Below are 24739 nucleotides of genomic sequence, written 5' to 3' on the forward strand. Positions count from 1 at the left end.
TACTTTTAAGGTACTTTAATGGTCTGTTTTTGTTGTTATTGTGCTTGGTAGGGCTCTCACAATGATTAAATAATCGTCTCATCGCGATTGTTTGACCTCATCATGATGATTAAAGATCACCGCAATGATTGCACATCTCTCTTAAAAACACAAGGGGGAGCTGCGCCCCCGGTACAAACAAAACAGTATCAGATTACTTTTAAATATGTGTTAAGTGTATTCATATTTTCTGCCAGGTACACCTTGCACAAAGATTTAATTTAAATAATCACAACAATGTGTGAAAATTATTTTATTAACAAAGAAAAAAATTTATGAGAATGAAATGTCAAAGCAATAAAATAGACAATTAATCATCATAATCATCAAGCCATAAAACAGACAATTAATCGCCATATTCGTCACAATTTATCAGACAATTAACCGCCAGCCAAATTTCATAATCGTGACAGCCCTAGTACTTGGAGCTTTACCGCTTTTGTATTGTATAGAAAAGATGCAGCATGCACATTTAATTTAAAGGGATAATTCACTCCAAAAAAAAATTCCAACTTTTTGCTCAAAATTTTGTATTTTTTAAGTAACCTACCCATATTTGAGAAGTGATAAAAAGAGAACAGATGAAACTTTTTTGTTTGAAAGGAGAGGGTCTGTTCTTTCATTTGATATGTTGTATATTTATATATTTAAAGAAAAAACATTTTCTTAATTAAACTATTAAACTTTTGTGTAAATCATAAAAAATGTTGGCGCTGGCTGGCAACTTTTTTTTTAAATGCTGGCGGGGAAGAGTTAGTACAAAAACCTTACATACTGTACCTTTAATTAAACAAGCATAATTTTTAGTGTAATTTTCAAAACTTCACGTCATGTCAATTTCTAACACCATCGGTTATAGTGACACTTTATGTTTTCAGAATCTTGAGTGCCAGAACCTTGTGACGTTGCTTGTGGTGTTGATCCACTCGCCAACCTGAGACTGGTTGCAGACAAAACGTTGCGGTGCATTAATTTCATATTCATAGTTCAGCGGGGGGTGACAGACGAAAAACGTTGTTCGAAATAGCATGCAAAATCTTCAGTAAGTGCACAGGCTAATGCTCCATGATTGATTCTCTGTGGGGAATAAAAAGATTGAAACGGGTTTCGAAATATCCTTGTCTTATGACTAATTACCGGGACGGATCCACTGTGGGACAAGCGCTGTGCCATAGCAGATGTGAAAATCTACTGTTTTGAAAGCAGTTGTGTCAGGTCTGATGTGCTTCCTTCTGGAGCAGATAACACTTCTGATGTCACACTGCTCTTCATCTTTGTCTCTCTTGCCTATGCAAGAGCAATGAAGTTCATCTAAAGTTGTCTCTGCCATGCTTTCATATTAAATTTATCAGGCGGTAAATGTAGAACTTATGTCAGCAATGATGCACATAATGTCACCAATTTTTCACATCGCACGCGAAATAACATGACCGTGTCAGGACTGTTTTACACACGACACAATGAATACAAAAATGCAAAGTGTCTGTCTCTGCATATTAAGTGTGGATAGGAAAAAAGTGTTTTAAAATGGCGTAAAGCTGTTTAACAAAAATGACACACTTGTTATATAAAAAAAGAAAAAATATTTTTGAATAAAAAATATTTTTGAAAAAATATAGTTCATGTTAATTTCAACATTTAACATCTAAAGTTAGTTATTATGGAATATACAATAAACTAACATAAACAATTGTATTGCCATTAACAAACGTTAATAAAGATTAATAAATGCTGCAAAATGATATTGCTTGGTTGGTTAGTATGTACTAATGTTATAATGATGTTATACTAAAAACTATAGCCGTATTTTGGAGTATTACCACAACATTTTTTATTTTAATTAAACAAATATTACACACTTCAGCACACTTGTTGCATAAAATGAAACCATGTGTCATTTGGTTTGCTTCTATGTTCAAAATAAAAACAAAAATTATTAAAAATAAAATAATTTTATTCAAAAAGAATTTAATTATCAGTTAATCCTAAGCATTGCCATATACTGTATGTACTACATAAATTATCACCAGAAGAGATTACTGCTAAAATGAAAATTTAGGGCTGTCAAACAATTAATATTGCGATTAATCGCATACAAAATAAAAGTATATTATTAATAATAATAATAATAATAATAACAATATAAAATAAATAGGGCTGTCAAAAGATTAATTAATTATATATATTTTTGTATTTATGTATTTTCTCTTTATATATATACTGTATATATATATATATATATATATATATATATATATATATATATATATATATATATATATATATATATATTTACAGTATATATTTATTTATTTATATTTATATGTACAAATATATATATATATATATATATATGGTTATAATAATCTAATAATAACTGCAAACAGTACACACACATGAAATTACACACAGTGCACACACATATATGCAAAAACAAACTTTTATTTTGTATGCGATTAATCATGATTAATCATTTGAAAGCCCTAAGAAATGATACTGTGATAAAAGATATCGTCCCAACCATAACTCCTTAAGCATTACTACTGTACTACTGCATTTACATGGTGCACATGGGCCATCATTTAATACCACTACTATATGGAGTATTAATACTTTTGTATACAGTTATTGTTTATATAAAGACATACCTGTGTAAAAAAAGGCTCATAGATCTCCACACCTTTGTCCGAACCTTGGGACAGAAACTCTCGTCCCCGTCTCCAGCTGTACCGCACCGGTGGATTAGAATTGGCAGCGCACCGCAGGAACACGGTTCTCTCATAGTAGAACTGTTCCTTCGCCTCTCCTATACTCTGGTGGACCGTTACGATCGGGTCTTCTAAATCTGAAATTCAAATGAATAGGTTGGACACATTGTTCCAGCAATTCCCTGTTATAGACTTCTGTTGTAATGGAGGTATTTAAAGACACGCATCGTTCAATTGTTACCTTAATAACAATAATAATGCTGTTGAGTCTCTCAGGGTATATTTACCCCTACAGAGCAAGAGGCTTTAAAATGGATGTGAGACTGAGCGTAATATGCATGAGGTTGAAAGAAGTATGGATGTGAGATATGACAGAATGTAATAAATTGAAAACTAGGTCACGGGTAAACAAATACATTTTATTTAGATTGAAAGCCTCCATTTATAAAAGCCGTATGCTAGACGCTCTAGTCTAGACGAACACATATGGCACAGTGTTGCGGAAACCAGAAATGGGTCCCACTATGAACATAAAATCATTAATATACAGCATAAATGTCGAATCGTGGAACTCATAAATATCACATTATGAGTTCCTATAGCTTATATCGGAGAGCATGATGAGAGCAATGATCAACATAAATATATGAGTAGCTCAGATGCAAACGCCACTAAATGCCATCTCTGTCAAAAATGAGATAATGATATTAAAGAGCATCTATTGTCCGATTCACGTTTTTAAATTTCCTTCGGTGTGTAAATGCAAAAGGTACAAACCCCAAAGTAAACGATGACGCGAGTTATCGTCTCCAACGTAAACTCTTTTTTTGGACTACAACAAACACACGGATTGTAGGCAACAGTTTACTTCCTGGGATTGGTGATGTAGACCGACATTATCATAATTCCTCCCGGATCGGACTCACAGTCTGTAAGTTAACTCCCGTTAGCATTGTGAGTGAATCTTTCAAACATGGTAAGGAATGTCAAATTTCCAGCTGATGTCAGAGGTATTTAGGCCAATCACAACGTACAGATTAGTTGCCCAATCAGGGACACAGCGCTTTTCAAATCCATGTGTTTCAGGAAGAGAGTGAAATCTGAAGCTACAAAAATGTACGGAATGTGGAAAATAATGTTTTTTTAACCATAAACCACGCAAACACATTGTATTATACCAAATACACAAAATAACGTTTTTAGTATTGAAATAGGTGCACTTTAACTGAATGCTCTCGGCACGTATTATACTTACGTTTATCAAATAATTTTGATTCAAAACTGCTTAATCAGGCCATTCAGACATACCAGTTTGTTGGTCGAATCAATTTAGAGTCTAATAAAAATGTTTTTTCATTAAAAGTATGCACTAAAGACCTGAGGTATGCATTTAAGGGTTAATGCATGAATAATTACTATAACTGAAATATTGATTTCTGTTGTATATTCTTCCCAAGCTGTTTTGATAAGCCCAAAGCTATCTAATTTAACGACTATGCTTATAAAGAACTGATTTTTTATTAATTACTTGCCATGGGTAACTGAATTAATGCCATGGGTTTGATTCCCAGGAAACACATATACTGTACAAATAAATGTATTTCTTTAATGCACTTAATTGCTTTAAATTAAACCACATACAAAATCCATAAACTCAGTCCAAGCAAAATATAAATAAGTCTTCCTGTAGCTCAGTGGTAGTGCACTGTGTTAGCAGTCCTAAAGGCTGTGGGTTTGATCCTAAATACCTAGTATATAATGCACTGTAAGTCGCTTGGATAAAGGTGTCTGACAAATTTGTAATTACAAATATACATAACTTCTAAATTTCTGCACATGAAACAAGGATCCCTTACGATAGCATTTTTGGGTGAATGGTTCCATAAAGAACATTCGAACCCTAACCCTTTAACATCCAAAGAACCTTTTGTTCAAAATATAATAATAATAATATTATAATAACAACAATAGTAATAATAATAGTAATAACAATTAACAACTAGATAGGTACATTTCCTGAAGAAAATGTGAGTGGTGCTTGCCGTGGCAAAATTCTGGGGAACATATATGATTATACTCCAAGCCAAAAGTAAAACGATCTAACTCCTGTGTCTCTACGATGTTCTGATGCGGAGATATAAGGCTTTGTTTACTCTGTTGCTAGGGTACTGTATTTGGTTGCTAGGGGAAAAAATGGCATCCAATAGTGATTACCCTCCGAGTCACAAGTCAAACGGTCCAAACCCCGTGTCTCTACGATGTTCTGATGCGGAGATATAAGGCTTTGTTTACTCTGTTGCTAGGGTACTGTATTTGGTTGCTAGGGGCGTGGCTTGGGAGTGACCAATGATGTGGCCACTGATTACACTCCGAGTCACATGTAAAACGGTCCAACCCCTGTGTCTCTACGATGTTCTGATGCGGAGATATAAGGCTGTGTTTATTATGTTGCTAGGGTGCTCATTTTGGTTGCTAGGGGCGTGGCTTGGGAGTGGCCAATGATGTGGCCACTGATTACACTCTGAGTCACAAGTAAAACGGTCCAACCCCCGTGTCTCTACGATGTTCTGATGCGGAGATATAAGGCTGTGTTTATTATGTTGCTAGGGTGCTCATTTTGGTTGCTAGGGGCGTGGCTTGGGAGTGGCCAATGATGTGGCCACTGATTACACTCTGAGTCACAAGTAAAACGGTCCAACCCCCGTGTCTCTACGATGTTCTGATGCCGAGATATAACTGTTTGAATTTTATGTTGCTAGGGTGCTTAAAAGTGGTTGCTAGGGGCGTGGCTTAATTGCTCTGATACTATCCTGATAGACTGATTGGATGTCTGAACAAAATGAGCCCACCCCCTTGTCTCTACGACATTGTAAAGCGAAGATATCCCATCTGGAACTTTTTTATGTCCTTATATGGGCATGTTTCCTGCCCCATTATAAGTCAATGGGGCACTTTCGGGTGCCTCTTACACCCCAGGGGTACAGCTTACACCCCAATGTGATGTATGTTCTTACAGAGTCTACCACCCTCTTCAAATGTTATAACCCACATGTTTCTACATAATCCTCGAGCGGAGCTATGACCCGTCAAAGTTAGGCCCAATGTTAAGTCAATGGGATTTTTCGGGTGGTTTTTCGCCCCCCTTTCAAAAATCCTGCACCCGATTGCTTATAAAAGTCATAGCACCCCTCTCCTCAATAATCCGGTCGATTTGAGCCCTCTTTCATGGGATTACGGCAAACCGTGCGGGACGAGTTACGCGCCGAAAAAGTGTCCAGAAAAAGAATAATAAGAACTAGATATTAAAGTTTGAAGACAAACTTTATGTTGGCTTGAAAAAGCGTAGCCTGAACGTTTAAAACGGTTTGACAGAAGTTTAGTTTAGTAGGCTATCTGGCTGTTAGTTTAGGTATGAAGGTAGCATGATTTAGCATGATGTTAACATGAAAAGCATGAAGCTAACATGATGCTAGCATGATTAGCATGAAGCTAACATGATGCTAGCATGATTAGCATGAAGCTAACATGATGTTAGCATGATTAGCATGAAGCTAACATGATGTTAACATATTTAGCATGAAGCTAGAATGATGCTAGCATGATTAGCATGAAGCTAGCATGAAGCTAGCATGATTAGCATGAAGCTGGCATGAAGCTAGCATGATTAGCATGAAGCTGGCATGAAGCTAGCATGATTAGCATGAAGCTGGCATGAAGCTAGCATGATTAGCATGAAGCTAGCATGATTAGCATGAAGCTAGCATGATTAGCATCAAGCTAGCATGATTAGCATCAAGCTAGCATGATTAGCATCAAGCTAGCATGATTAGCATGAAGCTAGCATCAAGCTAGCATGATTAGCATGAAGCTAGCATCAAGCTAGCATGATTAGCACGAAGTTAGCATGAAGCTAGCATGATTAGCATGAAGCTAGCATCAAGCTAGCATGATTAGCACGAAGCTAGCATGATGCTAGCATGATTAGCATGAAGCTAGCATCAAGCTAGCATGATTAGCATGAAGCTAGCATGATGCTAGCATGATTAGCATGAAGCTAGCATGATGCTAGCATGATGCTAGCATGATTAGCATGAAGCTAGCATGATGCTAACATGATTAGCATGAAGCTAGCATGATGAGCACGAAGCTAGCATGATGCTAGCATGATTAGCATGAAGCTAGCATCAAGCTAGCATGATTAACATGAAGCTAGCATGATGCTAGCATGATTAGCATGAAGCTAGCATGATGCTAGCATGATGCTAGCATGATTAGCATGAAGCTAGCATGATGCTAACATGATTAGCATGAAGCTAGCATGATGCTAACATGATTAGCATGAAGCTAGCATGATGCTAACATGATTAGCATGAAGCTAGCATGATGCTAACATGATTAGCATGAAGCTAGCATGATGCTAACATGATTAGCATGAAGCTAGCATGATGCTAACATGATTAGCATGAAGCTAGCATGATGTTAGCATGATTAGCATGAAGCTAGCATGATGCTAGCATGATTAGCATGAAGCTAGCATGATGCTAGCATGATTAGCATGAAGCTAGCATGATTAGCATGAAGCTAACATGATGTTAGCATGATAACCATGAAAAACATGAAGCTAGCATGATGCTAGCATGATTAGCATGAAGCTAGCATAATGTTAGCATGATTAGCATGAAGCTAGCATGATGCTAGCATGATTAGCATGAAGCTAGCATGATGCTAGCATGATTAGCATGAAGCTAGCATGATGCTAGCATGATTAGCATGAAGCTTACATGATGTTAGCATGATAACCATGAAAAACATGAAGCTAGCATGATGCTAGCATGATTAGCATGAAGCTAGCATGATTAGCATGAAGCTAGCATGAAGCTAGCATGATTAGCATGAAGCTAGCATGATTAGCATGAGGCTAGCATGATGCTAGCATGATTAGCACGAAGCTAGCATGATGCTAGCATGATTAGCACGAAGCTAGCATGATACTAGCATGATTAGCACGAAGCTAGCATGATTCTAGCATGATTAGCATGAAGCTAGCATGATGTTACCATGATTAACATGAAGCTAGCATGATGTTAGCATGATTAGCATGAAGCTAGCATGAGGCTAGCATAATTAGCATGAAGTAAGCATAGGTTAGCATGATTAGCATGAAGCTAACAAGATTTAACGTGAAGTTAGCATGATTAGCATGATGCTAGCATGATTAGCATGAAGCTAGCACTATTTAATGTGAAGCTAACAAGATTTAACATGAAGTTAGCATGATTTAGCATGAAGTTAGCAAGATTTATTATGAAATTAGCATAAAGCTAGCATAAAGCTAGCATGAAACTAGCATGAAGCTAGTATGACATAGCATGGAGCTAGCATGACGCTAACATGACCCAAAGACCCAACCCCCATGTCTCTATGATGTTCAGATCCAGAGATATAAGGCTTTGTTTATTATGTTGCTAGGGTGTTCATATTTGGTTGCTAGGGGCGTGGCTTAATACCTCAATAAGAATCCTAAGAGACTGATTGGATGCCTAAGTAAAATGAGCCCACCCCTATGTCTCTATGACACTCTGGTGCAAAGATATGCAACTAGGCTTTTTATAATGGTAGTCTATGGGAGATGTTGCTAGGGTACCCAAAATTGTTGCTAGGGGCGTGGCTTAATAGCTCTGGGGCGATCCTAAGAGACTGATTGGATGCCTGAGTAAAATGAGCCCACCCCTATGTCTCTATGACACTCTGGTGTAAAGATATCCATCTGGGCTTTTTATAATGGTAGTCTATGGGAGATGTTGCTAGGGTACCCAAAATTGTTGCTAGGGGCGTGGCTTAATAGCTCTGTGGTGATCCTAAGAGACTGATTGGATGACTGAGTAAAATGAGCCCACCCCCATGGCTCTACGTCATTCTAAAGTAAAGATATTCCATCTGGGACGCTTTTATTCCCTTATATGGGCATGTTTCCTGCCCCATTATAAGTCAATGGGAAATTTTGGGGGCCTCTTACACCCCAGGGGTACAGCTTACACCCCATTGTGAGGTATGTTCTTACACAGCCTGTCAGCCTCCTTAAATGTGGTAAGCCACAAGTTTCTACAAGTTTCTCACTCACAGCTATGACCCGTCAAAGTTTGTCTCAATGTTAAGTCAATGGAAATTTTGGGGTGTTCGAGCCCCCCGTTTAGGAATTCGGAAGGTCCCATCAGTTAGAAAAGATATAGCACACTAAGTCAGACCAGTCTGAAGGTCTGTGGAAAATTTGGTGCATGTAGCTTGAAAGCCCTAGGACGAGTTAGTGTCAGAAATTTTGGAGGGGTAGAATAATAATAAGATATAAGTTTAAAAGCAATAACAATATATTGGCTTTTTCAAAGCCAACATAATAATAAGTATGAGGAATAGTAATAGTGATGCCTTGCATAAATGCAAGCACCACTAATTATAAAAATAATAATAACAACAACAGTAATAGTAATACTAGATAGGTACATTTCCTGAAGAAAATGTGAAGTGGTGCTTGCCGTGGCAAATTTGAGGAACAATATATGATTATACTCTAAGTCACGAGTCAAACGGTCCAACCCCCATGTCTCTACGATGTTCTGATGCTGAGATATAAGGCTTTGTTTACTCTGTTGCTAGGGTACTGTATTTGGTTGCTAGGGAAAAAATTGGCATCCCATAATGATTACACTCTGAGTCACGAGTCAAACGGTCCAGCCCCCGTGTCTCTACGATGTTCTGATGCAGAGATATAAGGCTTTGTTTACTCTGTTGCTAGGGTACTGTATTTGGTTGCTAGGGAAAAAATTGGAATCCCATAATGATTACACTCCGAGTCACTAGTCAAACGGTCCAACCCCCGTGTCTCTACGATGTTCTGGTGCCGAGATATAAGGCTTTGTTTACTCTGTTGCTAGGGTACTGTATTTGTTTGCTAGGGGAAAAAATGGCATCCCATAATGATTACACTCTGAGTTACGAGTCAAACGGTCCAACCCCCATGTCTTTACGATGGTCTGATGTGGAGATATAAGGCTTTGTTTACTTTGTTGCTAGGGTACTGTATTTGGTTGCTAGGGGAAAAATTGGCATCCCATAATGATTACACTCCGAGTCATGAGTCAAACGGTCCAACCCCAGTGTCTCTACGATGTTCTGATGCGGAGATCTAAGGCTTTGTTTACTCTGTTGCTAGGGTACTGTATTTGGTTGCTAGGGAAAAAATTGGCATCCCATAATGATTACGCTCCGAGTCACAAGTAAAACGGTCCAACCCCCGTGTCTCTACGTTGTTTCGATGCGGAGATATAAGGCTTTGTTTACTCTGTTGCTAGGGTACTGTATTTGGTTGCTAGGGAAAAAATTGGCATCCCATAATGATTACACGCCGAGTCACGAGTCAAACGGTCCAACCCCCGTGTCTGTACGATGTTCTGATGCTGAGATATAAGGCTTTGTTTACTCTGTTGCTAGGGTACTGTATTTGGTTGCTAGGGAAAAAATTGGCATCCCATAATGATTACACTCTGAGTCACGAGTCAAACGGTCCACCCCCCGTGTCTCTACGATGTTCTGATGCAGAGATATAAGGCTTTGTTTACTCTGTTGCTAGGGAGCTGTATTTGGTTGCTAGGGGAAAAAATGGCATCCACTAGTGATTACCCTCCGAGTCACGAGTCAAACGGTCCAACCCCCGTGTCTCTACGATGTTCTGATGCGGAGATATAAGGCTTTGTTTACTCTGTTGCTAGGGTACTGTATTTGGTTGCTAGGGAAAAATTTGACATCCCATAGTGATTACCCTCTGAGTCACGAGTCAAACGGTCCAACCCCCGTGTCTCTACGATGTTCTGATGCGGAGATATAAGGCTTTGTTTACTCTGTTGCTAGGGTACTGTATTTGGTTGCTAGGGAAAAAATTGGCATCCCATAATGATTACACTCCGAGTCACGAGTCAAAAGGTCCAACCCCCGTGTCTCTACGATGTTCTGATGCGGAGATATAAAGCTTTGTTTACTCTGTTGCTAGGGTACTGTATTTGGTTGCTAGGGAAAAAATTGGCATCCCATAATGATTACACTCCGAGTCACGAGTCAAAAGGTCCAACCCCCGTGTCTCTACGATGTTCTGATGCGGAGATATAAAGCTTTGTTTACTCTGTTGCTAGGGTACTGTATTTGGTTGCTAGGGAAAAAATTGGCATCCCATAATGATTACACTCCGAGTCACGAGTCAAAAGGTCCAACCCCCGTGTCTCTACGATGTTCGGATGCCGAGATATAACTGTTTGAATTTTATGTTGCTAGGGTGTTCAAAAGTGGTTGCTAGGGGCGTGGCTTAATACCTATGTAAGGATCCTGAGAGACTGATTGGATGCCTGAGTAAAATGAGCCCACCCCCATGTCTCTATGACACTGTGGTGCAAAGATATCCATCTGGGCATTTTATAATGGCAGTCTATGGGAGATGTTGCTAGGGTGCCCAAAATTGTTGCTAGGGGCGTGGCTTTATAGCTCTGGGATGATCCTGAGAGACTGGTTGGATGCCCGAGTGAAATGAGCCCACCCACTTATCTCTACGACACTGTAAAGCAAAGATATCCCATCTGGAACTGTTTTATTCCCTTATATGGGCATGTTTCCTGCCCCATTATAAGTCAATGGGAATTTTCGGGTGCCTCTTACACCCCAGGGGTACAACTTACACCCCATTGTGATATATGTTCTTACAGAGCCTACCACCCTCTTCAAATGTTGTAACCCACATGTTTCTACAAAATCCTTGAGCGGAGCTATGACTCATCAAAGTTGGGCGCAATGTTAAGTCAATGGGATTTTTTGGGTAGTTTTTTGCCCCCCTTTCGAAAATCTTGCACCCGATCGCTTATAAAAGTCATAGCAGACGTGTCCTCAAAAAGCCGGTCGTTTTGAGCCCTGTTTCATTGGTCTACGACAAACCGTGCGGGACGAGTTACGCGCCGAAAAAGTGTCCAGATATAAGAATAAAGATATAATAAGTATGAGCAATAGTAATAGTGATGCCTTGCATAAATGCAAGCACCACTAATTATTATTAAATACATACATGAATGCCAAAAATCACTTTTGTATGTGATTAATCACAATTAATCTTTTCCCAACCCTAATAATAATAATAATAATAATAATAATAATAATATTAATCGTAATAATAACACTACTACTACTACTACTACTACTACTACTACTACTACTACTACTACTACTACTAATAATAATAATAATAATAATAATAATAATAATACATATAATAATAATAACACATATAATAATAATAATAATAATAATAATAATGATAATACAGATGATAGTAACAACAACAACAACAACAACAACAACAACAACAATACAATTGATAATAATAATCATATTTATTTATTTATTGTTTTGTTTGTGTTATTTATTTTCAGTTCAGTTATCCAGCAGGAAAAGTTTGCAAATACATCTGAGAACTGAGCAGTGAAAACAAGCCTACATAATGTGTCAAATAAACCACCACTCGTGTGTCTGAATTTTAACACTTCAGTTACAAGTATTTTTACAACAGTGATTTTTTTTCAAGAGCACCAATAATTACCATTGAGTGGCTCCAGTGACAAGCCATGTGCTTTTACTGTGCTCAAAGCTACAAACTCATCTAAAAACCTTCCTCAGCTCAAAAATAATGCTGGCTGCTAGCAAACCCTTCAAATCTCAGAAAAAACACGCCTTTCAAAACCTATTTCTGCTTTCTCTGAATATTAATCAACATGACAACATTATGAGTAAGATTTTGATATTAAATCACAAGTGATCACATAGTAAAAAGTTTTCAGTATGCCTGCATATATTTTGAGTTTTGAATGCTGTGTCCATATTAGGTTATCTAAACTAACTTAACTAGCCAATCTGTTTACTCAACCCAACTCTTTAGCATAGAATAGCAATGCTGACCTTTACATCAGGCCAGCTATTTGTTTAACGAATGCAATGTCAATAAACGCTGGTTTATTCATGATTCAGTGATGGAATTTTCAAAATAAAAGTCAGATTCAGATGACCACTTTTGGGCAAATACAAACATGAACCAAATCAATATCTCTATTCACCATTTTGATGGCTTTAAACTAATGGCAAGCGAGTGTTGCCACACTTACAAGACAAAACAAAATCGAAGTGCTCACTTGTTTATCGGCAGAACGTTGCCTGTTCTTTATCAATGACATGAATCTTGGCTTTGATCACTGCATTAGCAGTAGCACGGCTGTGATCGATAAAGGCGAGTGCCCACCAGCAAACAGTCCACTGTGAAACTGGAATAAAAATGACAAGCTCAGGCTTGTTCTCTAATTCAAGGGTAATGACTTGCTCCTCACTGCCTCCCTACGGCAATGCTGCCTGCCGGCGTCCATCGCTGCTCCTATTCATCTCTCCGTGCTACCGTAAATCACTTTACAACATCTATGGCTCCTACATGTCTGCAGGGAACACACGCAACACACAACTCCTCTTTTGACAGGTCGTGATAGCTTTTGATGGTTTCCATTGCAGACGAGTAAACCTTTGAAACTGAAAAATCTGGAACTAACTGAATGCCGATGACGTTACTTTGAAGCGCCAACCTTATTTTCATATCACTTATTAAATACCTTATTTAATGCATGTCATCATCTGTTTAAAGAAGAACTGATTCATAGACACATACAGTACAGTATGCACTTCTATGGTGAGTCATATAATAAATGTCAATGTCTGGTTTTTGATGGCACAGGAACTGTGTTGGACAAGAAATACATGAAATAATACACGCTTCATTTAAGCCCAGGTAGTACCTTCTCACATTGGAGGTAAATTTATTTCAAATGTAATTTGGTAATGGAACAGAAAATAGCTGGAATACAGTATACAGTGGAAATGCTTTCAATGTCAGCATATATTTATTTGATTTTAAAAGACTCAAGGGGTGGGAAACATACCATTGAACTCTGCCGGTTCAGATTCACTTTGTGGAAAAAATAAGAACTTTAATGCTGCGTTTACACCAACCGCGTTTCAGGCGTCAAAATCGCATCTAGTTTGCCACTTGAACAGTTTGAATGCATTCGCGCATCTAGAGCATTTGACGCGTCAGAGGCAAAATCCGCTTCTTGTGGGAGGGGCAAGTGCTATGCAGTTGTCTGTTTGCGGGATGGCTGATGTTGATTGTGCATTTATCGAGTGAGTTACCGGTTTGTATTAAGTTACCTTACTATAGGGGGAAAATAAACAACACGGGTCGATAAACATCAAGGGACTCAAAAGTGAAATGTGTATTACAACTTATGTCCTCACTGACACTCTTCCAAGGGAGGTCCTTTTTATTCCTGTCTCTATAGAAATAAGAACTTGTGTCGTATAGCTCCGGGTGCCTGCTCAGGGAAAATATCAAGCCTTTATTCTGAATGAGTGACTCCGGGCGGGGCTGCCGCCACAGCAGCAAGCAGGCTCCTGATTGGTTAATGCGGCGCGAAAATCCGCCAAAGTTAAACATTTTCAACTCGTGTGTCAGCAGCAAATGCGTGGCAAAGGCAAAATACACAAAAAGCACCATTCGCGCGTACCGCGCCAAATGCCCCATCCGCGTGTCAACGCGTCTTCACATTGACTTAACATTGAAATCACTCACGCTTGATGCCTCTACCGCGGCTGGTGTAAACGCAGCATTACTAATGCATTTATTTGCCCACAGTAGCATGTTGCCAAATAATGCTAATTTTAGATTTGTTCAATAATTAATTCTAACAGACGAACACACAGGTGGCAAAAATGCAATGCAATATTGCTATATTTGAAATACTACTAGTACTAGTACTACTACTACTACTACTACTACTACTACTAAAAAAAATAATAATAATAATAAAATAATAATAACAATAATATGTTATATTCTTATGATTATTATTATTATTAACAACTAAAATTATTAAAGGTGCAGTGTGTAATTTTTAGAAGGATATCTCTTGACAGAAATGCTGAATAATATACAAAACTATATTATCAGGGGTGTATAAAGACCTTACATAATGAACCGTTATGTGTTTATTAACTTAGAACGATATTTTTTTATCTACATACACAGAGGGTCCCCTTACATGGAAGTCGTCATTTTTCTACAGAATCCCTTAATGTACAAATTTTTTTACCAAGTTGTCTCCGATGATGACATGTTTGTCCAGTGGCGGTTACCGAAGCTTTTCTATGTGTTTCAAAAGCGAGGGGTGAGCAGTGGACTAAGCCGTTGGTTGCAATTCGCAACCTCACCACTAGATGCTGCTAAAATTTACACACTCCACCTTTAACTAACATTGACAAAGATTAATAAATCGTGAAAAACTTTATTGCTCATTGTTAGTTTATGTAAGCGTATGTATTAAAAAATGTTAACAATTACAACATTATTGTAAAGTGTAACGATAATAATAATAATAATAAATACTTTTAACATGTTATTTATTTGTTTATTTATTATATAGATATGTATTTTTATATATTTTGTCTACTTCTTAAAGGGACACTCCACTATTTTTGAAAATATGCTAATTTTCCAGCTCCCCTAGAGTTAAAGGAACAGTATGTAGGATTGTGGTCAAAACTGGTATTACAATCACAAAACTTGTGGCTAAAACTGGTACTGCAATCTCACAACTGGTGGCCAATACACAACATGACAACATAAACATCAGCTGAGGGCTGCAACTCCACTTTTTAAATGAAAATATTCTGGCCAGACCACTGTTGTCAGTGATATAAGTATTTGAAATTAAAATTATTTCTTAATGTCTAGTGACATATCAGGGCCATTTTATATACGTTTCTACCATACTGTTGATTTGTACCGTTTAGCTATGCTACAAAAAAGTGGTACCCCCAGACCCGGAGATCAGCTGAATGGATCCCAAAACGGTAAAAATCTAATGTTTAATTCTAGGGGAGCTGGAAAATTCACTTATTTTTAAAAAAAGTGGAGTGTGCCTTTAAAGCTTGGCATTGCATACTACAGTATGCGCATTGTTGCATTGTTGGCTCATTGTTGCTAGTGATGCTCCCATTGTATTTAGTTTTGGTTAAAAGCATCTGCAAAATGACTAAATGTATATGTATATGAAATAGCATTCAGTAATTACACGGATATAAGTGTCCTTAGCATAAACCTCACATACTGTAACAGTACAGATATATTTAAAGTTAGAGATGACTAAAGGAAATTTGCATTTCAGTAAATGAATCTGACGAATCCAGTAACCGCTCCGACTGATTCATAAGTGGATTCTAATTTAATTTTATCAAAAAGAACAAGGGCAGCTAATAAGAGTCATCCGTTCCTAACTTGGTCATGGTTTATTTTTGCTGTTTACTGAACATTGACAAAGCAACAGAAATATGTTTTCAATTTATTATTTTTTTTTACATTTCACATTTAATTTTGCAGTCGCACTCACAACTTTTGGCATGGAGCTATACTCAGCAGTGATACTGCTGTCTCGCCATTGTCATTAACACATTTTGTTATAGATCATTAAATGACTCCAGAAGTGCACAAAATCTTTGTAATTAGTTATTTAGCAGATGCTGTTATCCAAAGTGACTTACAGTACATTTATTATACTTGGACAATTGCTCAAGGGCACAAAGGTTATTGCTCATTGCTGGCTTGGCTCAAAACAGGAGATCAGGGTTTAGCTACTAAGCATGGCCCAGTTAGCGCCCGCTGGTAGATGCCGTACATGCACCATCTGTTTGTAAAAAGAGTGTCATTCTTCACTGAGGGTCATTTAAAAGGAGACGTATTAAAATACACATTTTAACTAGATGGGAACCTGAGTGCCCATTAGCAAAAAATGGCAGATTTCCAGTCTGCATTGTACTTCCAGCGGTCCTGTACCACTGAGAAACTATAATTGAGAGAAAAGCGAATGCTAACTTGTCTCCAAATATGTGACCCTGCACTTTTCTGTGAATTTCAAGATAAAGTCTGACACGGTAAAAAAATGACATCATCTTTGATTTCACTGACAAGGTCACATATTTACCATCAGGTGTAAACTTGTCAATCTTGTCTTATAAAAAAGCATCTTAGGTTACAATAGAAAGGTACTGCAATACAGCAATGGCTTTCTCTATCCAACTGATTATTTTTGATTCATAACTTAAGGACTAAAGTGGAGTGCCGGATCAAAGTTGAGTATCTTGAGTCTTAAAAAGCTAAAGAGAGATGCAGACACAGTCAGCGAGGGCTAAAATCAAGCTATCGTTGACTTGCAAAAGTGCGTGTCAAGTGTGTGGTTTTGTGCTGACAGGCGGAAGAGCTTGTTAACTCACAGTAGACGTCCACTCGGATGGATTTGATGGCCGGGGTGCCAAGGCCATTTTCAGCCTTACAGTAATAGCGGCCGCCCTGGTGCCTCTGGATGCGGGTTATGCGCAGTGTCTCGTTGAATACGCTCGAGTCCTGGAAGCGGTCAGTAGCGCTGCCTGCCGTCTTGGTCCATCGTATCTGAAACAAGACCGTAAGAGGAAGGAGAAAAAACAAAAGGGCACTGACTGAGTAAAAAGATATAAATCAGTCAAAAAGGACAAAAGTAAATTTTGCACTCATGTTTGAACTGCTAAGTACACATTCTGGAGATAAAACTGTTCTCGAATCAATTTATCTGACTAGTCAATATTTCTTTGAAAGCACTTGAAATACAATTCATACATGTTTCTATTGTCCATCCATATGAAAAGCAGCACTTATTACCCACAGCTAGCCCATTTCTATAAATAAACTGATTCCTGTAAGCCTTGAGCATGTTAGTACATAAGGAATAGTTCACACAAACATATACATATATATATATATATATATATATATATATATATATATATATATATATATATATATATATATATATATATATATATATATATATTCTGCAAAGAAAACTAGTTCAAATTCGTTTCTCAACATAAAATACTAATGTTTTTCAATTTTTTTCCTAAAATGTATTTTAGAAAAATTCATTTAAAAAAAAACCCTGATTTTTAGTCACATCTTTCATGGTTCTTATCCTGCTCTCAGTCTTTTACACTGCTGTTGGGTTACTTTATGTAACTTCCAAGGTTTGCTTTTCTTAAAATTCTAAACTGGAAGGGTCTCTTAACTTTTTTGCGGCTATATATAAAATATGTAATGAATAATTGACGACAGGCCATTGATTTATTCAAAAATAATGCACACCCAAGGCATTATATTCTAAAAATTAAATGTGCTATCTGCAATATTCCACTTATACCACGGTTACCACAAACGTTGCTAAGACTTTGCTCTGGTGCTTATTTTAAAAGATTTGACATGTTAGGTGTGCGTTTATCAATAAATAATGCATATAATAATGCCCGTGGAACATTTCTCAACCGATCAGAATGAAGCATTCAACAGAGCCCCGTGGTAAAAAATATATAAATAAATAAATAGATGTATGTACACTACTGTGCAAAAGTCTTTAAGCCACCACCACCAGACTTGTTGTTTTAGAAGTTTTAATGTCCATCCATATTTATTTTTAAATCTATTTTATTAAGATACAAACAGAAAACAAAAGAAATATGTTCAAATATTTTTCTCAGAACTAAATGTCTTCTTTAAGCATCGTCAGTGTTTAGTGTGACCTCTCTTGGCACTAAACACATCTTGAAGGTTTTTGAGTCGAATTAAGTAAAAAGACAAATTTCTTTAAAATTAGAAATTAGGATTTAATTTTATTTAGGTTTAAGAGACATGCAGTTTTCTGCTATTGCTTAAGTGGAAGGGGAGTTTACCCTAAAAGCTTGACACATCAGTATACAGAAAACAAACATTATAAATCCAAAGGGTTTGGGGAAGGGAATAGAAAATACAGATTGTACAGTATAAAATCATTACATCTATAGAATGTCAACACACAGGGCCCTATTTTAACGATAAAAGCGCATTTTCTAAAGTGCACGGTGCACAGTCTAAAGGGGCATGTCCGAATCCACTTTGCTAATTTAACGACGGGAAAAATGGTTTATGCACCTAGCACACAGTCTAAAAGGGTTGTTCCTATTCTTGTAATGAGTAATGGGTGTGTTTTGGGCGTAATGTGCAATAAACCAATGAGAGTCTCAGCTCCCATCCCCTTTAAAAGGAAGTTGCGCTCAAGCCATGCCGATTCCTTATTTAGATGTCAGAATTTGTAAACTGAAAAACTAAGCGGAGGAAGAACACCAGTTTAAGATTGATGTTAAAATTGTGCTGTTTTTATGGAAATTGTTATTTTTATGTATTAAAACCTTTAAAAGTTGTTTTCTTTCAGTCATGGAAGTAAAAATAGCAGGCTTTCAATTGCTGTAAATGAACAGCCTACATAATCAGTGTAATTTTTAAAAAAATTATTTACAAATATGCAAGAAAAGGTTTGCACTCTAAAAATACTTTATTTGTAATAAACAGGAGATAAAGAATTTACAAACATGTGGAGATCAGAAACGTTTGGACAGCGCCATGGGTTTTTTAAAAAGCATTACTTAAAAATGGTTCTCATCTCACCAGAGATACAAAGTCATCATATACAATAAATTAACACGGTCTCACACCCATGGCGTCAACATTCGACGACACCCGACCATGCGTTTTTGACGAACTGGGGACTTCAATACTATTAGGTACGCGAAATTAAACAGTTGTCGCCTGGCATTGGGGTTAGGGAAAGGTTTGGGTAGGGATGTCATTATGTAAATCTAACCCTAAACCGACGCGAAAATGGTAGAAAATGGTAAGAAAATAGGAAAGAGAATGCAACGTAATAGTTAATAGTATTGAAGTCCCCAGTTCGTCAAAAAATGACGCGAAAGGTACACCCTCCGCGTCAACACACCGACGCATGGTCAAGTGTCGTCAAACATTGACGCCATGGGGTGAGACTGGGTTGAACAAATACATGGTGTAGCATTTAAAAAAACATTTAAAAATATATGCAATATTTGCATTTGTTTAAAGCAAATCATTTAATTACTTACCAGGCTACAGATAAAGCTGCTCTTTACGGCTTCTAACGTCTCATAATCGGTCCTCATTTATGTCCAAGAGACTCAATAATAATCTTTTACATTTTAATCCTTAATTTTTCATATTATAAAACGTTTATGTGCTGCCGCGCATCCATGTGTGTGCCTCCCGTTTATAGGCACATATTACTAATGCGCTCATTTAATAACAAAAACAATTTGCGCCATTGACTTTAGACTAGGTTTTAGTTGGTCAGTGGCGTAGTCTATTTTAGTTGCCTCAAAATAGCAACCCGCCAACAATGTGCCTAAACACACCTCAATTTCAGACCAGAACACCCATGGGTGCAAAATTGGGCGCAAATGCATTTGCTATTTAAACAATGTGGCGCTAAATGTGAAAATGATGTTTGTGTGTGTGTGTGTGTATCTTGGGTTGTCACATATTTTTGGAGCTTCACCAGTCATGACATATTTTACAATAAAATAGTTTGTTTCAGGTGACGAAAATAAGTCAGATCTGTGATAGCAAGAAAGAGAGTAAACTCTGAAGGCTTATTCAGACTAGGTACCGAATCATACCCGAATATTTGTTTGAACATTAGTTTGACTAATGTGATCACGTTGTACCATTAAAGGACAAAAAAACATCATGATTTTCTTAAATGTAAAATATTAAATGGTATTCACTATTTATTTTTAGTTGTGAAAGCATGGTATGTAATTATCAGCTTATTGAAAACTTGGTGTTCCATATGAAAATATATCATGATCTCAAATGCCATCTAATAAAAAAATGTACGGGGTACTGTATCAACACACACACGATACTGTGTAGTATAACCCTGAAGTAAGCATAAAAAGCAGCGACAGAGCGAGAGAGAGAGAGAGAGAGAGAGAGAGAGAGAGAGAGAGAGAGAGAGAGAGAGAGAGAGAGATTCTGTAGCTCCTTGTGTACACTGGATCTGCCAACCAGCCAGACAAGTAGAGCAAATTGCCCATTCAGGCCTGGCTTGGCCTTACCGAATCCTGAGTGAGACTTACTGTGTAGATGACCTACATTACAACAGAACCCTCCTTTATCAACCCCGCTGCTCAAGAACCTGAGAGGCGGGAACAACTCAGCTTGAGTCCAGCTTCACAGATCAATGCTCCTTCCTCCCCTTGCAAGTACCAACATCCTCAGCACAAAGATTACCTCCTCTCTTACTTAATTAAAAGCATTTTTCCGATTTAAAAGACTAAACAGTATAAAAATGAAAACTAGTGACTAGGTCTTAGTTTAGAGTCTAAGAGAGTCGCAACCTTTGGAAATGACATGAATGAAACCCATTTCATGCTCTGCTGAGGATGGAGGACGGGCGGATTTGTTTACGTACAAATTGGACGTTGGTCAGGAATAACGGCGTATTGGAATTCGTAGGGCTTAGTTACGCTGGATTTCTTTGCAAGCTCGAACAGAAAATAAGGTGACTACAGAAAAGTGCTTAGTCCAGTATGTCTGCGTGTTTTGAGGTAGACTATAGCTGACAGCACACAAAGAGGAATCCTAACTTTTTCAGGGGTGAGAAAGTGGAACAGGGTAGTCATTTGTATATTATGCAATTCGGTACAATACTCTCTCTGATCCAGAAGAGACATTTTATAGCTACTTCATTTAAGGCTTGCCTACTGCAAGGAATATTCTTAAAGGATAAGTCCATTTTCTTAAAAAAGAAAAATCCAGATAGTTTACTCCCTACCATTTTATCCAAAATGTTGATGTCTTTCTTTGTTCAGTGGGGAAGAAATTACGTTTTTTGAGGAAAACATTCCAGAATTTTTCTAATTTTAATGGACTTAATGGATCTCAATACTTAACAGTTTTAATGCAGTTTAAATTGCAGTTTCAAAGGACTATAAACGATCTCAAACAAGGCATAAGGGTCTTATCTAGCGAAAAAATTGTCATTTTTGGCAAGAAAAATAAAAAATATGCACTTTTAAACCACAACTTCTCGTCTTCCTCCAGTCGTCTGACGCGCCAGCGCGACCTCACGTAATACGTCATCACGTCAAGAGGTCACGGATGACATATCGAAACACGCCCCAGTGTTAACAAGTGTGAAGAAAGAGGACCGTTCTGACATTGTTGTATGTCAAATGATACTAATTAATGTCTTTCTGTCAGTTTATTGTTTAAAACGGTCTGCAAATGTGCGTTTCATATATGTAACACGTGACCTTTTGACATCATTACGCAATTACGTGAGGTTGCGCTGGCTCGTCACACAGCTGGAGGAAGAAGAGAAGTTGTGGATTAAAAGTGCATTTTTTTGCCAAAAATAACAATTGTTTCGCTAGATGAGACCCTTATGGTTGGTTTGGGATCGTTGAAACTGCAATATTAAACTGCATTACAACTGTTAAGTGTTGGGGTCCATTAAAGTCCATTAAAAGGAGAAAAATCCTGAAATGTTTTCCTTAACAAACATAATTTCTTCTCGACTGAACAAAGAAAGACATCAACATTTTGGATGACATGGTGGTGAGTAAATTATCTGGAATTTTTTTTTAAGAAAATGGACTAATCATTTAAAGGAACAGTAACATTAAATTAACATTCTGTCGTCGTACACTTGACTGTAAATTTGTTTGTGTTGTTTCCTGCACAGAGCCACCATTATATGGCTTCAGAAGACTTGGAAAATGCTTTTATGGTGCTATGAAGATTAACAGCCTGTAGTCAAGTTTTGCATTCAGTGTTTGGAAAACATTCGCAGAGATATTTTCTTCAGCGTGAATGTGATAAAAGAAAGCCATACGAGTTCGTAACGGTTTGAGGGTGAGCAATCGTATTTTTTGGGTGAACTATTCATTTAAAAGTAATTCTGTTCATTTTTATGAAATTATTGTGTACACACGTGTGGATATTATAAGGATGTTAATAATGAGGCTATCAGCTACACCACAAAATGTTTGAGCAATTAAGTTACTCGGATTATAATGAGATTACTGCTATCCCTCAGATTCAAGTCAATGAGATCAAATGCCTCATTAAAAAGACATCTGCTAAGACTTCAAAAGTGTTGCGACCAAAAAAGCAACGCAAATAAATCAAAAGTCTTATAATATATTTCTGCGTTAGCAGCGATCACGATTCAGGCGAAATGCCGGGGAAGTGATAACAATTTGAAGGCAACCCACTGTCTTCTCAACCAAAGTGCCTCCATAAATAGTCATATAACTGTGGAAATGACATGCCTCCAGACCTCATGTCATACACTACAGAGGAAAATATTATTCAGGGGGAAAGGAGGAAAAGATTTTTTTTACAGCTTCAGACGGCGCGGACCGCCCACAGTTCGCTCACTATCTGTCTGATGCATACTGCCACAAAACTGGAAAAGCACTAATCTGATGTCTGACTTTACATTGCTTCAGTAAGGATGCACAAGTTTTTTTAATATACTGTAAACTGTCAGACAAAATGGTTTAAAATGGTCCCAAAATGTCACTGGGACACCTTTAAAAAGGCCCTATAATGTACTCTTTAGGGGGAGATATGAATACATAGGCACCATTTCCCATAGGCGTAGGAAATGGCCGAGCACCCATTAAAAACGCCAGATATTCTCAATTAAATTGAATCAGAAATGCTTTTGTAATTCAATACCGTCCCTCGCGAGTTGTAATATCTACAATGCTTTAATAAATTAGCTGAATAAAGGAGCACGTTACATTTCGCGTCTAAAAACACGCAGAAAACGCAACCACGCCCCTATCCATTTTTTCAAGGTGCTTGGGTGCTTAGGTGGCATCTGCCGGTGCTAAGTAACCTAAAGGCCGAAGCAGAGTCCATTTTTACGTGTATGCGAGGTCCGCGTACAGTGCGGGTGACACGATTTTTGTCATCAGTGCGCATGTACTGTTCACGCACCGCTGGATAAAAAAAACCTGCGTACATTGTATGCCTAGATCACATATGCGCCTGCATGAGAATATAGTATGTAGCCCAGGAGATGCATTCATTTTTGTCGCAATGCACATGCATCGAACATCTGTGTACATGGATGAGTAAAATATACTATACATTGCAAGGCTGTGCATTCGACCGTGTGCATACATTTGCGCACATTGAAAATAACAAGTTTTGGTTTCCTGAAGACGAGGGGAGACGGAGATCATGGATTTGCGTTTTGTTGAAGGGAGGTTTGGCAGCCGATCTGTAGTTAAGATTGTATAGATTATATAGTACACATTTTACACAGTAAAGTTAGCTCAGTGTAGCTTTTGATATGCTTTAGCTATGATTTGAACTAAGGTCATATACTTGTTGTTTTATTTTGCTTGTTATCAGAAATAAACTACTCGAAAGGAATCTGTTGTTATAGATTCCTTGCAGAGTTTACCGGAAGTTACTTTTGTTTCACGAAAGCTGTTTGTTTATGTTGTTACTGCTGAAATCGTCTATACTTTGGGTTAAAGCATTGTGTGAGGTTGTGCTGAGCACCCACCTTTAGAAAAAGAAATCGCCACTTAAGTATGTATACATTAGGTACCAATATGTACCATTTAGGGGCAGATATCTATTCATTTGGTACCAATATCAGTGCTTTAAGTGGGCCGGAACGCCCCGGTACTCAGTACCACCACTTCCAAAAATAGCTCTTAAGCGTACCACCACCTCTCCGTGCCCCCAGAACATGCGTTGGTCAGTCAGTGTCAACGTGCTCTGGAGAGGTGTGGGTTTGTGTGTGAAACGCGCAACCATAGCTGCTCGGTTAAAATGAAAATACAATGAACACGTAATATGCCCTCCTTGTTTTAGACTCTGAGTAGTAAAAGAACAAGGTCAGAATCAGAGGACTCGCTGCCTGACATCCCACCAAGCCAGAATGATAGCTGCAGGTCAGACGCAAGCCTTATGT

At 37.7% G+C, this 24739-nt stretch overlaps 1 protein-coding gene across 1 annotated transcript in view; it reads right to left on the reverse strand.

Annotated features, from left to right (window-relative positions):
- The window catches only part of mdga2a (MAM domain containing glycosylphosphatidylinositol anchor 2a), a 232707-nt gene that overhangs the window by 138584 nt on the left and 69384 nt on the right, over positions 1 to 24739 (reverse strand). The window contains exons 3-4 of the mRNA XM_055171404.2: positions 17139 to 17313; positions 2688 to 2884 (exon numbers count right to left, since the gene is read on the reverse strand). Of these exons, the coding sequence (XP_055027379.1) occupies positions 2688 to 2884; positions 17139 to 17313 (372 nt within the window). The remainder of the gene's footprint in view (positions 1 to 2687; positions 2885 to 17138; positions 17314 to 24739) is intronic.

This window comes from Misgurnus anguillicaudatus, chromosome 7 (assembly GCF_027580225.2).
Source record: "Misgurnus anguillicaudatus chromosome 7, ASM2758022v2, whole genome shotgun sequence".
Classification (NCBI taxonomy): Eukaryota; Metazoa; Chordata; class Actinopteri; order Cypriniformes; family Cobitidae; genus Misgurnus; species Misgurnus anguillicaudatus.